The sequence below is a fragment of the Electrona antarctica genome (assembly GCF_951216825.1).
Source record: "Electrona antarctica genome assembly, chromosome: 20".
In the NCBI taxonomy this organism is placed as follows: domain Eukaryota; kingdom Metazoa; phylum Chordata; class Actinopteri; order Myctophiformes; family Myctophidae; genus Electrona; species Electrona antarctica.
The window spans coordinates 31,135,095-31,151,357 of NC_136801.1; the positions used below are offsets into that span (position 1 = coordinate 31,135,095).

A 16,263-nucleotide genomic window follows, 5' to 3' on the forward strand; every position below is an offset into this window, starting at 1 on the left:
AGCCCAGATTCAAGACCCTGTAAAGACAGTTCAGTGATTTGTTTCTAAACACATTAGACATGTTAAAAAAGTAATGGCTGAAAACATGCAAACATCTGGGATATATGTTGTACTGAATTGTGCAATAAGAACATTATTTATGTGAGTTATGTTTTTGAGGGGCGGGGTTGAAATCAGACCTGATGACACACCACCGTGTCACCACGTGATTGTAACCAATGTGCCTCATAGTACTTTGACCAACAGAGAACATCACCAAACATTTTAAACCCATCTTTAAGGGAGGGTAATCAACTTCACTACATTTTGTTTTTGATATAGATAATATAATATAATCTCTAATCCGATTACTGCTTTTGGTTTAATCTGGTGTAGACAACTGAATCTACTAAAAGGTTATCAGCAATCAAATGTTTCCATATACATTTATTGTTGTACAATACATATAAATGTAATATCATTTAATTTCTGCTTCTATGTTTTCGTGCCACTTCGACCCATGATGGACTTCTTGGTGTTTCTCTCAGGTTTCAAAAGGATTATGTAACATTTTGGTCCAAACAGTGCCACCAAAATGCCAAAACTAGATGCTAAAATAGCAAATACCTCCACCACATCTGCATATTTGCCTGGGGAGCTGATATATGCTGGGATGAAGGCTATCCACACAGCACAGAAGATCAGCATGCTGAAAGTGATTAACTTGGCTTCGTTGAAGTTGTCTGGAAGATTCCTTGCCATGAATGCTAGGAGGAAGCTCAGGAGTGCCAATAAACCAATATAACCTAATAACACTCCAAAACCAACTGTTGATCCCACATCACACTCATAGACTATCTTATCACTGTGGTATTGCATGTTTTTATGAGGAGTTGGTGAGGCAGACACAAGCCAGGCTGTACAGATTATTGCCTGGACGGAAGTAAGAGCCAGAACTGTTCCTCTCTGCTGCATTGTACCGAACCACTTCATAATGTCTGCACCCCCAGGCTTAGAGGCCTTGAACACAGCCAACACCACCATAGTCTTTACCAGGATACACGAGACACACAGCACAAAGCTGATCCCAAATACTGCATGCCTCAGCTGACAAGTCCAGAGTCTGGGGTGTCCAATGAATAGAAGTGAGCACAAGAAACATAGTTTGAGCGACAGCAAAAGTTGGAAGCTGAGCTCTGAGTTGTTGGCGCGTACCATGGGTGTGTTTCGATGATAAATGAAGATTCCCAGGACCATGGTAGAGATAAGTGTGCCTAGCAATGAGATAGTGGTCAAGGAGATACCAAGGGGCTCATGATAGGAGAGGAATTCCATGCTCTTAGGGACACAGTGGTCATGTTGTGGATTGGGCCAGAAGTCCGCCGGACAACTGATGCACTCTGTAGAGTCTGACATGGTTAAAGGAATAGACATATAGTTAGTATCATCTTAGGATAGCCGGCAGTACATTGCTACATAATGTAAACCTACCAGTCTCATTGCTGATCTCTCCCTCAGAACAAGCAATGCAGTCAAAGCAGCAGACAGGTTGCCCTTTCCTTCTGGCCACACGGGTTCCAGGGGAGCAGCTCTCACTGCACACTGACTGAGGAGGCTACAGAATTGTAACAATTACAGTCTAGAGTACTAAAATTTAATTCACATCATAAGCTTGACATGAGTTATTTTAGAGAGCTGATAAGTGACCTTGTTGGATTCAAAGTTCCAGAATATTCTGTCTTCATCGAGGATGAGTTCTTCACCTGCGGAGGTTGACTTCTTGTATACACCTACATTGTGAACCTTTGTGCTTCCATCGGGGAGCCATGCCCAGTTCATGACATCATAGATCGGTAAAGCATCACCATTTTCATCAAATGATACATGATCACCAAATGATGTGGTGAAGTTGATCTTTTCCAGGTAATACACAAGCTAGAAATGGTAATGAGCAAAATGATGAAGAGCATCAGCTACTTGGCAAGTATCCCCCCCAAAGGCTTTTGAGCAACAGTGTTACTTTTCCAAACAATGATAAACATTTACCGCCAAGCAATTGGTATTAGTACTACACTACATCACTATAAGGATAATTTTTCATTCTTTTTTTTTCTCCATGTTTTTTTTTTTTTTTTTTGCCAACATAATTCATTATAATTCTATATTTGAATCCAACTAGAAACAGCTTGGCAAACTGTTAATTAACATTACACCTGCCATGGTTGTATTGTCTGCAAACGGGCACAGCTTTGCCCAATGAACGGCCCTCTTCCTGGTACACACTGCAACATGTCGTGGAGGGCATGGGCCATAGTATACACAGCCTTGTACACATTGTACTCATCCCTGAGGTTAGACACATCCAGCAGTATCGTGTCTGCTGTTGCTAGGTCCTCTTGTCCAGTACACACCCTTCCATCAGCATCCAACCACTCTGACGGAAGGGGAGCAAATTTACAGTGAAATGTGTGCTCCCAAAATTGCCTCACCTGGAGAAACATGACGATTCGGTTTTTAGCTGTCATTATATTGTTCACTTTTTCGATTAAGCAAATGTAGGCTATATTTCTTTCAAAACTCAAACTTTTTTTTAAACATATCAATAAATCAATTATCCACACGTTCTGCTATGAAAATAGCAGAACTATATATCGGCTGATTTCACTATTTTTTAACCATGTGTGGAAAATGCAGCTTAATATAACTATTAAACAAAAGACTCACTATGGTATTGCCATCATGTCTGCTGTCAGGGTCAGTGTCAGGGTGTATTCTTAACAAGAAGTCCTTCAGACCTGCTATCTCTCCGTGGCGGACCGCAATTCCCAGGGTGCCTCTCAGGTACGGCATGAAGTCGGGAGTCTGGAACCTGGTGTCTGTTGTCAAGCCCACAGCGGTTATCCACTGCAGGCCTGCCACATTCTGCTTTACCACCTGTTGGTTGTATTGAAACAAACAAACATACAATCAGCCTTTTAAGACCTGAGGCCGATTCTACAAATGCCTCCTACTCACACTCACACAAAATGTTCAAAAATAGCAAATCTACAAGCTTGCAGTGTGGCACGAATACTAAAAATCTAAAATGACACCAGAGATGATTTGTATCAAATATTTAGGAAAAGTCGTGGAAGGAGTTCCTTCTGAGAGTTTCATGGGCAAAGATAATCAACTTAAAAATCTCAAAATGGGTCAGAAAGACCTCAAAGACACTAGTGTTAATGGCTTAAAATATAATACACACGCACAGATGCATTTAGCCTGTCATTTGCTTCTGTGTGTGTATAGGCCAGCAACTATCGAGTGATCTCCAGTTCTCCACAAATATGGGTATAAAAGGGACTGAGATCTCCATCTCCATACAGTATATATGTATATGGGCATATCTGTCGGATTGGTGGTGCAATGTAGGTGTGAGGGGAATGTATCGACCCAAACCTCTAGTCTAGTACATACAGTAACAGTACACCACACACACACACACACACACACACACACACACACACACACACACACACACACACACACACACACACACACACACACACACACCATTTACTGCATATGCAAAGCACCTGCATAATACGTATAATGTTCTCAGTTATCAAGACAAATGCTATTTAATATCATTACAACAATATAAGAAGAGGTTTTTTTTAAATAATTGCTAAGCCTTTTTTTATTGATGAACATAAGAAAATGATTAAATCAGCTATTATGAATGCTTGCAATTAAATTGCAACCTATTCTTATGAATCCTTAAATTAACACGTATCTTAAACAGTTGCTGAAAGTAGCTGATCTACAAGGTCAGCTTTGCAACGCATGGCGAGCCAGCCTGTACATCGGCTATTTATTCACAGTGAAGAAAATTACTTGTAGAATCGGCCTCAGATCTTATTGGGTTAAGTGGATAATTATTAACCCTAACCTCGGCCATGAGATTGTCCACATATCTCCCATAGGCGAACACAATGACCACACGAGCTGTGGACCTCTTCATCACAGTGACGGTCCTCTGGTATTGGGCGGGGTCGTGGTCCCAGGGCAGGGCCTCCAGGTAGGCCAGACAGCCCAGGGCAGACTGGCTCAGGTCAGACTGGAAGATGCGGGCGGCGTCGTGACCCCAGTCGTTGTCAATGAACAACAGGCCTGCCCAGGTCCACCCGAACCGTTTCATAATGTGGAGCATGGCTCGCACCTGATTGGATATAAAGAATGGAGGCATACACATGCTTATAGGTAAATGGTGCATTTATATAGCGCCTTTATCCAAGGCGCTTTACATAGATTGTGCATTACATTCACCCATTCACACACACATACACCGATGGCAGCGGAAACCATGCAAGGCGCCAACCAGCACATCAGGAGCAAATAGGGGTTCAGTGTCTTGCTCAAGGACACTTCGACAGCAACTCTGGGGGAGCCCGGGTTCGAACTGGCAACCTTGCTGTTACCATCCAGCCACTCTACCCCTGAGCCACCGCCGCCCTGTTGCACGTGTATATATGTATATACTGTATATATGCACGCACGCACGCACGCACGCACGCACGCACGCATGCACACGTGTGATCATAGAAAATAATAGTGATGATCAGTGATGTAAATAGATTTTCAATGTAATGAGTCCCGGGATGCAGGGATGGTCTTTTAGATGAGTCCCACAGACATTTTATGAGTCCCACTTCAACGACGTTAGGAGTCATATTTTGCCATTTTTACAAATTGCAGCATTTAACTCCCGTTTTATTTGATATAGTTATATTCATGTAGAAAACAGAAGAAATTATTATTATATCTAAAACTAGCAAAATAAGCTAGAATAAAAAACTGTACATTAGTACAGTAGTGCATCCCGTGGATGCAGAGGTCGTTATTGCGTCCCTTAACTATAAACTGTGTTTTGGGATGCAAAATGCACCCTATTTTAATCTCTGGATGATAGTTACTGGCCTATACTGTACACACAGCAAAGGGCAGGCAGAATGCAACATGGATTACCTGGAAAGGAACACTAGGGATTGTTCTAAAGAAGGAGGGGAACTGATTCCAGTCACTCAGACAGGAGCAGGTGGCGTAGTAACTCACCTGCAAAACAGGTAATATGATACCAGATTATATACATTTTACATGCTAACAAGGCTGTGCCAAGCTCCACCTCAGCTCAAAGAGATCCCCTACCCCTCTGCTTGAAATAGTAAATAATAATAATTAATAATAATAATAAATATAGCTGCTAGCAGCTATAAGACAGGGTTAAATGAGAATTCCATGCTAGAAGGATTTCTTACCTTTCTTTGTAGTTTGTTACGTCCCCACCAAAGAGGTCCAGGTGTTATTTTGTGCAAAAGCGCATTATTGGCTATTTCCCCTACCTCAAAAATCTTTTTTTTGTCTAATGTAAAAAGAATGTAAATAGTATCCCAAGTGGCACACTTTACTACTTATTTCGATGGAAGTAAGCGAATTAGCACAAAACCCCAACCCCCATTGAGGGCTTATATTAGGGGAAATAATAATGCACTTTTGCACAAAATAACACCTGGACCTCTTTGGTGGGGACGTAACAACTACAAATAAAGGTAAGAAAGTCTTCTAGCATGGAATTCTCCTTTAAGCCTAAAAAGAAAAGGAAAAAAAACAAAGCTACAATTCAAAATTAAGCTGTGTTGTGGCCTATACTAATCAGTTAGTGGTAGCCTTTGCCATTTGGAGTTTCAGAAAGTAATCACTAATCACACAACCCTTCTCTTTCTCTCTCTCTCTCTCTCTCTCTCTCTCTCTCTCTCTGGAATACAGGTTATTCTCTGACATATTTCCTGAAAAGTAACTGTTTTGGTCTAACAAGTTTTCCACCTGACAGCGACTGTATCCACTATAACATTGGTGATGGGTAAAAAAAATAAAAAACTGGGTTAGAGTAGGAAACTTACCAAGGGAACTCTGTACAAACCCAGTATACTAGAGATGGCAATAGTATTCGACGAGGTCGAATCACCCACAATTCCGAGCACCGGAGGAGAGCCGACGCAGCTCTCGTCCAAGCGAAACCGCTCCTCCTCTCTCCCGCTGACCAATGACAACGCAGCGCGGAACGCCACTCCGAGCGTGACGCAGTTATCGTAGAGGCTATAGCCCAGAGTGACGCTGGGCAGCAGGCGGGGGTTTCTGTTGATCTCTGCGATGGCAAAGGCCATGGTCTGAGCCCACCTGAATCCCTGAATATAAAAACTACAAGAACACACAGAGCCCACCTGAATCCCTGAATATAAAAACTACAAAAACACACAGAGCCCACCTGAATCCCTGAATATAAAAACTACAAAAACACACAGAGCCCACCTGAATCCCTGAATATAAACTACAAAAACACACAGAGCCCACCTGAATCCCTGAATATAAAAACTACAAAAACACACAGAGCCCACCTGAATCCCTGAATATAAAAACTACAAAAACACACAGAGCCCACCTGAATCCCTGAATATGAAAACTACAAAAACACACAGAGCCCACCTGAATCCCTGAATATGAAAACTATACAAAAACACACAGAGCCCACCTGAATCCCTGAATATAAACTACAAAAACACACAGAGCCCACCTGAATCCCTGAATATAAGAACTAAAAAAGAAACGGCCCACCTGAAAAAGAAGAAAGAAGAAAAAACAAGAAAAAACAACAACCACACAAAAAATGTTTTAAGGGGAGCAGAGAGAATCCGAATTGCTGGTGGTAAAATCTACATATTTCTTCTTCTTGTTTTCAGTGTGTGCATATATAGCCAGCAATACACTCACATCATACAATATAAACATATCCGCTTGTCCATCAATCCCAACCTGAGCAACCTCTATTATGTTACATCTCTAACATCAGCCAGAAACAACTTCCCATTTGCTATTTATATTCGGAACATCAAGAATCTAACTGATTAAAAATTGCTTCAGTGTTTCTATTGACCAAAATGGGTTATTAGGCCTATAGATGATATTGCACTAATATCACTGCACTAATTGATTATCCCCCAAAATCATGGAGGTTGATTTGACCTGTGAGACAAAATTGTGTCCAACAAAAATGCTGCTACTGCACTTTGTCTTTGTAGGGCAGTATAATAACTATCAACGCACGTTCCCTGTTCTCTTGTTTGCTAAAGACTAATCGTTGTGTATATTCCTGCACTATACCTGCATCCAGTGATCTTGGTACATAGAAATGGATCTATTGAAGATTCTGACTTTCAAATGTACATATTTTTTGTTTTGATTGTATTGCTGTATTGTTGTATTGTGCTTTCTGCTTTGGCAATGTAAACGTATGTTTTCTCATGCCAATAAAGCCAATTGAATTGAATTGAATTGAATTGAATTGAATTGAATTGAATTGAATTGAATTGAATTGAATTTAAATAGTTTGCTACCGTATTCGTGATACACTCACCCATAGCAAGTGGGGTCCTGTTGCTTGGAGGTGAAAGATGGCTCAGGGAACACAGAGTAGTAGTGGATGTCAAACAACCCGCCCAAAATAAAGTCACCGGCCTTGTGAATTCGGTTGAGGTTGAACTGTGCCTGGGAATCACAAGACGAGTTAGAGGAGGAGGAAAACAACAGAGCGAATGAACAGAACAATAGCAACAAGGTCAAGTACAGGTATGAAAGCAGGTGCGTGTGTGGCGAAGCCATCGTGACTGTCCTCCTCCCTTGTCTAACACCCCCTTCTCCAAATCCTATGTGCAGTCGCTACATTTTATACCCAGTGCTGTGCCACAGTGGACTGCCCTTATGACATTACCAGTGGTGGAAAGTAAGTATAGGCTAAGTACATTTACTTAAGTACTGCACTTAAGTACAATTGTGAGGTATTTGTACTTTACTTGAGTATTTCCTATTTCCAATTACGTCTACTTCTACTCCACTACATCTCAGAGGCAAATTTTTTACTTTTACTCCACTACATTTATTTGAAAACTTTAGTTACTTTTGTAGAGTTTGATTATTATTACAGTGTTTAAAAAGCAGGTGGCTTGCACATATCCAGTTCCTTGTTCCTGGTGCTGGACAAAAGGTAGATACATACAGAGAAGGAGAAGTCCGCACACAGTCTTTGCTCCAACAGTGTTTATTTTGTTAAAACACCATTTAACTCAGGACACTACTGACGCTTCGGCCAAAGCGTCAGGTGATCGTTATTATAGCTCACAATGTGTCACAAATAAATGCGACAAATTGTGAGCTTGTAGTCGATCTGCTATTTTCAAAAGATGTTTATACATTGTAAGCCTTGAAATGGGACATTCTGCACAATGAGTACTTTTACTTTTGGTATTTCAGGTACATTTTGATGCCAAAACCTTTGTACTTTTACTCAAGTACATTTTGAAATCCGGACTTTTACTTGTAACGGAGTAGTTCTACTTTGCAGTATTGATACTTACTATGCCATTATGTATTCTGTCATCCATATGGGCATAGGCAGAAGTAGGAGCTCTGCTCTACATACATTATTAGGATTCAGACCTGGAAGTAAGCCTACTATCAGACCTTTAAGGATCCTAGGAGGGACATCAGTCTCCAAAGGCAGCACAGCAGTTAACTATTAAGATATAGTAACAGGCAAAACATTTTTTACTGCACATACAGCATGGTAAAGACATCACACTGAAAAGAAGCACACTGAAAGGAAAGGTAATATGTGAAAGGGTCTATATGAAAATAAATAAGGGCCTTTCTCGGCCCCACCCTTCTCATTTTGTTTATATTGTGTTTAGGATCCAAGATGGCCGCAGCACCAGGGGTGGGGCGGAGGGGAGCGGACGTGGTCGACATATGCCCTTACTGAGCTGCATTCAAGACACTTGCCTTGTGTCTGACACCTGACTTGTGTCTGAACACAGCTTTGATGGATGTGTTCTGCCCCCCCTCCCCCCATCAAACAAAATGTTTGGTCAAACCATATGGGCATCCATTGGAAATGCATTGGAGCGGCCATTAAACACAGACACAAGACAAACGCAAGACAGGTGTCTTAAATTTGTGAATGCAGCCCAGTAAGGGCATAGGGTCGACCCCACCCGCTCACCTCCGCCCCACCCCCTCCTGGTGATGCGGCCATCTTGGAAACTAAACACAATATAAACAAAGGGAGAAGGATGGGGCCGAGAAAGGCCCTTATAATAAGGGAATATATTGGTAAAAATGAATTTTGAGTATTTAATACCTAAATGTTTACAAAAGAAAGTGTAAGTTGTTTTGTTTTGTTTTGTTTTGTTTTGTTTTGTTTTGTTTTGTTTTGTTTTGTTTTGTTTTGATGAACACATCCTTTCATTCAGTGTTGTTCTAGTTCATTTCATACTCATAGAGTGAGGTTTGGGGGGGAAAGCAGCGCCTGTAGTAAAAGTTCCAGGAAGTGAATGCAGGTACAAAAGTTCCAGGAAGTGCATGAGGTTAAAGTTCCAGGAAGTGAGGCTATGGGAGTGAAAGTGAAGGTGTGTTTGTTGAGGTTTGACAAAGAGACTCTTCAAAGCCGGCACTGTAATCCAAATCAGAGCTTTAAGGGAAGCTTGGTCGAAATTAAGAGGATATTATGAACTGAAACAGAATAAATGAACAGAGGAATCTCCTGGAGCCTCTTAAGAGGTTGGGTGAGAGGAATTGTTTTTTCATTCTATACAATGCATTTTGAAAATTCTGGACAGATTTATTTTCTTGGATATTACTAGATTACTTCGGAATATAGTTTCATTGGAAGCATTCATGGAACTTTACTTACAGCAATTGGATGCTGTGTTCATAGGCAGTTTGAGGCATTTTGTTCAAAACGGGCCACACCTGCAAACATTAGATGTCAATCTCATGCCGGGGCTCCACTGTCGGCCAATAGTCAACCGTCGGCAGTGGAGCACCCTTCATTGATTCAAATGGAAACATTCCCTGCGTTGACAGTGACACGACAAAGACGGACGCCCAATGGCGTGCGTGCGTGCGTGCGTGCGTGCGTGCGTGCACATAGCACACATAGCTGTCTATAGGAGTGGTGGCACCACTCAAAAAGCACACCTGTGTGAAGTGAGGGGTGCTTATCTATCTATCTATCTATCTATCTATCTATCTATCTATCTATCTATCTATCTATCTATCTATCTATCTATCTATCTATCTATATCTGTCTAATCTATCGCTAATATATTAAAGTCTAACTCATGTTGATTAGGTTATGTAATGTGGATGTAAAACAAACGGTGCAAACACAAACATTAAACGCCATTAACAATAAAGAGAAAATGACGTAATGAGGCACATTATGACGTACATTTTCCCTTCATTGTCAATGGCGTTTATAAAACAAACATTGAACTAAAGACAAACATTAAACATGTGTATAGGAGGGGCTAGCGCCCCTCAAAAATAAAAAAAATCCAGTAAATGTTCAATACAGGTATTACAGGACCTTCACTTGGAACAGAGCATGTCTATAATGTGGTATTGCCCCATTTACATAAATAAAATAAAATCTAATTACTTTTTCCAAGACGGATAAGAACAAGGGTGGAGCCTAAGGGCATGTTCAACTCACCAGTGACCAGATGACAGTGCCTTAGCTGAGACATGTCACCTGACTGCAAGCTCCACAAGCACACAAACATACAAACATGTTGATTTTAATTAACCCAGGCCATAGAGACCGAAGGTTACCAAAAACGCACGCACGCACGCACGCACGCACGCACACATTTTAATTAGCCCTATAGGCCTATTAAAGAGACATAGGTTTTTAAATGAACATGACACAATAACACCAATTAAATATTACATGGGTCAGTGCCTTGCTAAATCAGTGCATGGTAAATCAGTGGTTCTGACGCAATATAGTTGTCTTTTGTATTTCAAGTGTAATTTTAATAACCTTAGTGGGTATTATTATTGTAGGTCGCAGATTACTATGAATACCTGCAAAAACTGTCAGTCCGTCACGCCACCATATGGCCGTCAGTCCATCACGCCTTGTGACACGTCACGCCACCATATATGCCCGTCAGTCCATCACGCCTCGTTATTAGTGCAGCCACGCCCGGCAGCCGGTGAAAACTAGTTCTCAACAAAATTAAGGCCCGGCCCTACCTGGGCCCTCATCAAACCCTGTACACTCAAGACACTGCCCCCACTAGGTGTAAGTATGTAGGACTAGTAGCATGCAGAATTTCTCGGACGGCAAACTATAGCACGCCGTTTTTCTACATTTTTGAGGATTTGAAAAAAAGACAAAATCATGAAAAAGACTATAGTATGTCTTCCGAAACCATGAACAACAACAAGCATGTCGTTTTTTCATGATTTTCATTTTTTTTTAAATCCTCCAAAATCATGAAAAACGACAGACTGTAGTCTGTCTTCCGAAACCATGAATTACAGCATGTCGTTTTTTTTCATGATTTTTTTATTTATTTTTTATCCTCCAAAATGACACTGGGGGGGACACTGGGGAGGCAATGGGGGGACACTGGGGAGGCACTCGGGGGACACTGGGGGGGCACTGGGGAGGCACTGGGGGGACACTGGGGGGACACTGGGGAGGCACTGGGGGACACTTGGGAGGCACTGGGGGGACCTGGGGACTTCAGTGCAATGTACTTACATATGTTGCGACCGAAGGTCGCAACATATGTAAGGGTATGTAAGTACATTGCAAGGAATGAGTGCATTCGCCATGTACTTGAAGGAAGCCTAATCCAATCACTCTTAGATTTTATCCAGTTTATCCCTGAGTTTAAGTTTACCCTATTGTTGTAGGATTTTTGGTTTATTTAGCCTTATTAGGGTTAATTCACCCCATGGCTCCATTTCAAAAAAGAAAAATTTACATGTGTTTCTCTTTTGTTTCCTGGGTCCGGTGTCTAATGGCCCATTTGGTGTCAGTGACACCTCTTTGCTTCTTGTCCCAGGTTGATTTGGAATGTGCTAATGTGTCCCCTATTCAAAGTCTGATTTCCATTGAGTGTTGGCTTTGTCTATGTCTGTGGAGTTTTGGTACAATATCAAAACAACGTCTAATATTTTGGCATGTTTAAACCTCCAGGAAAATCCGTGTTGAGGTTCTTGATCCACTGTCTTTCATTAAAACGTCTTTGTCCTACTGTCCAGTTGGGATTGTGTTGGAGTCCAGACACTTTTAGATCTGCAATGCCATGTGCCATGAAATGTTGGACAATCCTTGTAGTTGTCTTTTTTGCATTGTTAATATTGTACCTGTGTTGTCTCAGCCTTGCAGCTATTGTTTTACTCGTTTCTCCGACATATTGTAAGCCACATTTTTCACATGTGATTAAATAAATACAGTTGCTGGTGCTGGCTGTTATCTGTTGTTTAATCTCCAGCACACGTTTTGTAGTTCTATTTTTAACTATTTGTTTGGGTTTGAAGTATTCTGGTCTCTTGCGTGCTGGTGTGTTGATTCCTTTTAGCTTGCTCTGTACCAGATAGTCTTTAAGATTTTTGTTTTTTCTGTAGGCTGATATAATTTTATATTCCTTTAGAAGATCATCTGTTCGGTTCTCAAAATTCCTTTTTAATCTGTTGTTGGCTAGTCTGCTCTGTGTTGAATAACTGGTTACTAGGGCTATTTTTGGGCCTTGATCCCGTACTCTTACCTCTAAGAAGGTATTGTGAGCTTTCCGTAGGAATGTCCTGGAGTAACCTCGTAGTCTGAGAGCATTAAATAGCGTTTTACAGGCTATTTTGAAATCACTTCCTTGCGTGCAAATCCTATGGAATCGCAGCAGTTGTGATTTGACTATACCTGTGTACGAGTGTGGTGGGTGGAATGACGTTTTGTGTAGTAAGGCGTGAGTGTCTGTTTCCTTAAAGAATACTTTTAAGTCTAATTTCCCGTTTGTGTTGAAGTTTGGGCCCTTGAAGATTGTGACATCAAGAAAGTCAATACTTTCCGTGTGTGTCACATATTTTATCGTTATGGATCTATGATGGCTATTTAACACATCAATACATGCCTGGAATTCTTCTTTGCTATGTTCCCATATTCCAAAGATATCATCCAGAAATCTATAGTAATGTGTTGGTTTTAGTCTGCATTTTTCTAGGGCTGTCTGTTCCCATATGCTCATGTAAATGTTTGCATAAGATGGTGCAAACCTCTTTCCCATGGCCGTCCCTTTGGTTTGTAGATATAACTTGTTATTGAAGGAAAGATCATTCCTGGTTAGATTTAAGTCTAACAATTGGAGTAATTCCTCCTCTGGTCGATTTGTGTCTGGGTATTTACTGAAAACTTCCTTGACTGCTTGTTGCCCTGCTGTCGTCTCAATGTTTGTGTAGAGGCTGTCTATATCTATCGAAAACAGAAAGGCTTCTTTTGGTACTACTATTGCTTTGATTTTGTCTACAAAATCGTAAGTGTCTTTTATAAAACTGGGGTGTCTTATTGACAGTGGGTTCAGGAAGTGTTCAATATACTCTGCTGTCTGATAGGTCTCACTGCCACAGTCAGACACAATTGGTCTCCCCGGCGGTATTTCGTATGGTATTGTCCATGAATCCGGGCTCTTGTGGATTTTTTGGCAAAAGATAAAATATCCTCGCCCGTGGAGTGTCCTGTCCGAGCAAATATTGTTGTTGTTTGGCGTTTATCTGCTTCTTTTCCCTCAGTCTTTTTATGATGGCTTTGGCCTTTACAGCCGTTTGTTTGTAAATTGGTCTGTCTAATTGCCTATAATGATCCTGATTGCTGAGCTGTCTCTCCCCTTCAAACAGGTATTGGTGTCTGTCCATTATTACTATACAGGAGCCTTTATCTGCTGGCTTGATTACAATCTGTTGGTTGTTGGCTAGTTCCCTCAGTGCTTTAGCTTGTTCTGTTGTGAGGTTATCTTTCTCCTTAAGGTGTCCTGGTATGTGTCTTACCGTGTTTGTGTCGTCCTGGATCAGTTGTTTCAGGCTCTGTGGGAGCACAGTGTCTGCAGGTTCCCAGTTTGATCCTGGCTGGAAGGGTGGTATTTCCCTCCCCTGGTCCATTCTAAAGTGTGTAGCTAGTTTCAGTCTGCGGTGATACTGGGAGAGGCCCTTCTTTAATCTGTTGGTTTGTTGTTTGTAGATGTCTAGGGTCGGGACAAATGAAAGTCCCTTTTCCAGCAGTTCGGTCTGATGTTGATCCGGCTGGAAGTAATGGGACAGATTAATTATGTTTGACTTGCCCCCCCCCCCCCCCCTCCTTTCTTGGTTTATGGGGTCAATTAGTTTAAACTAAGGAGCCAATTTTCAAGCATTGCTTTGCCTGTCTCTGTTTTCCAATGTATGTTATCATGAACCACTTTAAAATCCCGTTCATCCAATTTCGGGAGGAAATTTTGTTTTGCAATAACGCGATTTAAATCTCTTAAGTTATGCCTATCCTTTGCTGGGAGGTCATTTGAGAAATTGATTAAAGGGACATGGATACTTGCGGCTGGAAAGGCGTTCTGTGCTGCTACGATGCTCGATCTCATCGACTTCTGTGCTGAAGCGGTAGCGTGGCCCTTGTTGTTTATCCCAACCTATCTATCTATATCTGTCTAATCTATCGCTAATATATTAAAGTCTAACTCATGTTGATTAGGTTATGTAATGTGGATGTAAAACAAACGGTGCAAACACAAACATTAAACGCCATTAACAATAAAGAGAAAATGACGTAATGAGGCACATTATGACGTAAATTTTCCCTTCATTGTCAATGGCGTTTATAAAACAAACATTGAACTAAAGACAAACATTAAACATGTGTATAGGAGGGGCTAGCGCCCCTCAAAAATAAAAAAAAATCCAGTAAATGTTCAATACAGGTATTACAGGACCTTCACTTGGAACAGAGCATGTCTATAATGTGGTATTGCCCCATTTACATAAATAAAATAAAATCTAATTACTTTTTCCACGACGGATAAGAACAAGGGTGGAGCCTAAGGGCATGTTCAACTCACCAGTGACCAGATGACAGTGCCTTAGCTGAGACATGTCACCTGACTGCAAGCTCCACAAGCACACAAACATACAAACATGTTGATTTTAATTAACCCAGGCCATAGAGACCGAAGGTTACCAAAAACGCACGCACGCACGCACGCACGCACGCACGCACGCACACATTTTAATTAGCCCTATAGGCCTATTAAAGAGACATAGGTTTTTAAATGAACATGACACAATAACACCAATTAAATATTACATGAGTCAGTGCCTTGCTAAATCAGTGCATGGTAAATCAGTGGTTCTGACGCAATATAGTTGTCTTTTGTATTTCAAGTGTAATTTTAATAACCTTAGTGGGTATTATTATTGTAGGTCGCAGATTACTATGAATACCTGCAAAAACTGTCAGTCCGTCACGCCACCATATGGCCGTCAGTCCATCACGCCTTGTGACACGTCACGCCACCATATATGCCCGTCAGTCCATCACGCCTCGTTATTAGTGCAGCCATGCCCGGCAGCCGGTGAAAACTAGTTCTCAACAAAATTAAGGCCCGGCCCTACCTGGGCCCTCATCAAACCCTGTACACTCAAGACACTGCCCCCACTAGGTGTAAGTATGTAGGACTAGTAGCATGCAGAATTTCTCGGACGGCAAACTATAGCACGCCGTTTTTCTACATTTTTGAGGATTTGAAAAAAAGACAAAATCATGAAAAAGACTATAGTATGTCTTCTGAAACCATGAACAACAACAAGCATGTCGTTTTTTCATGATTTTCATTTTTTTTTAAATCCTCCAAAATCATGAAAAACGACAGACTGTAGTCTGTCTTCCGAAACCATGAATTATAGCATGTCGTTTTTTTCATGATTTTTTATTTTTTTTTTATCCTCCAAAATGACACTGGGGGGGACACTGGGGAGGCAATGGGGGGACACTGGGGAGGCACTCGGGGGACACTGGGGGGGCACTGGGGAGGCACTGGGGGGACACTGGGGGGACACTGGGGAGGCACTGGGGGACACTTGGGAGGCACTGGGGGGACACTAGGGAGGCACTGGGGGGACACTGGGGAGGCACTGGGGGACACTTGGGAGGCACTGGGGGGACACTAGGGAGGCACTGGGGGGCACTGGGGGGACACTGGGGAGGCACTGGGGGGACACTGGGGAGGCACTGGCTATATACCCTATAGCTGATGAGAAAGCAGCCTCAAAAACCTTACGTTTTACACAGAATGGAGCATCATTTTTTTTTGAAATCCTCCAAAATCATGAAAAACGACAGACTAAAGTCTGTCTTCCGAAACC

General features: G+C 41.7%; 1 protein-coding gene across 1 annotated transcript; it reads right to left on the reverse strand.

Annotated features, from left to right (window-relative positions):
• Nucleotides 1-474: 474 nt before the first annotated feature.
• On the reverse strand, nt 475-8,453 carry LOC306913238 (extracellular calcium-sensing receptor-like; the record flags this gene model as incomplete). Its single annotated transcript, XM_079489828.1, has 10 exons — nt 475-1,388; nt 1,471-1,594; nt 1,687-1,914; nt 2,193-2,468; nt 2,704-2,913; nt 3,911-4,180; nt 4,987-5,073; nt 5,919-6,216; nt 7,430-7,560; nt 8,427-8,453. The coding sequence occupies 10 exons, from the start codon at nt 8,451-8,453 to the stop codon at nt 475-477; spliced, it is 2,565 nt and encodes an 854-aa protein (XP_079345954.1).
• Nucleotides 8,454-16,263: the final 7,810 nt, after the last annotated feature.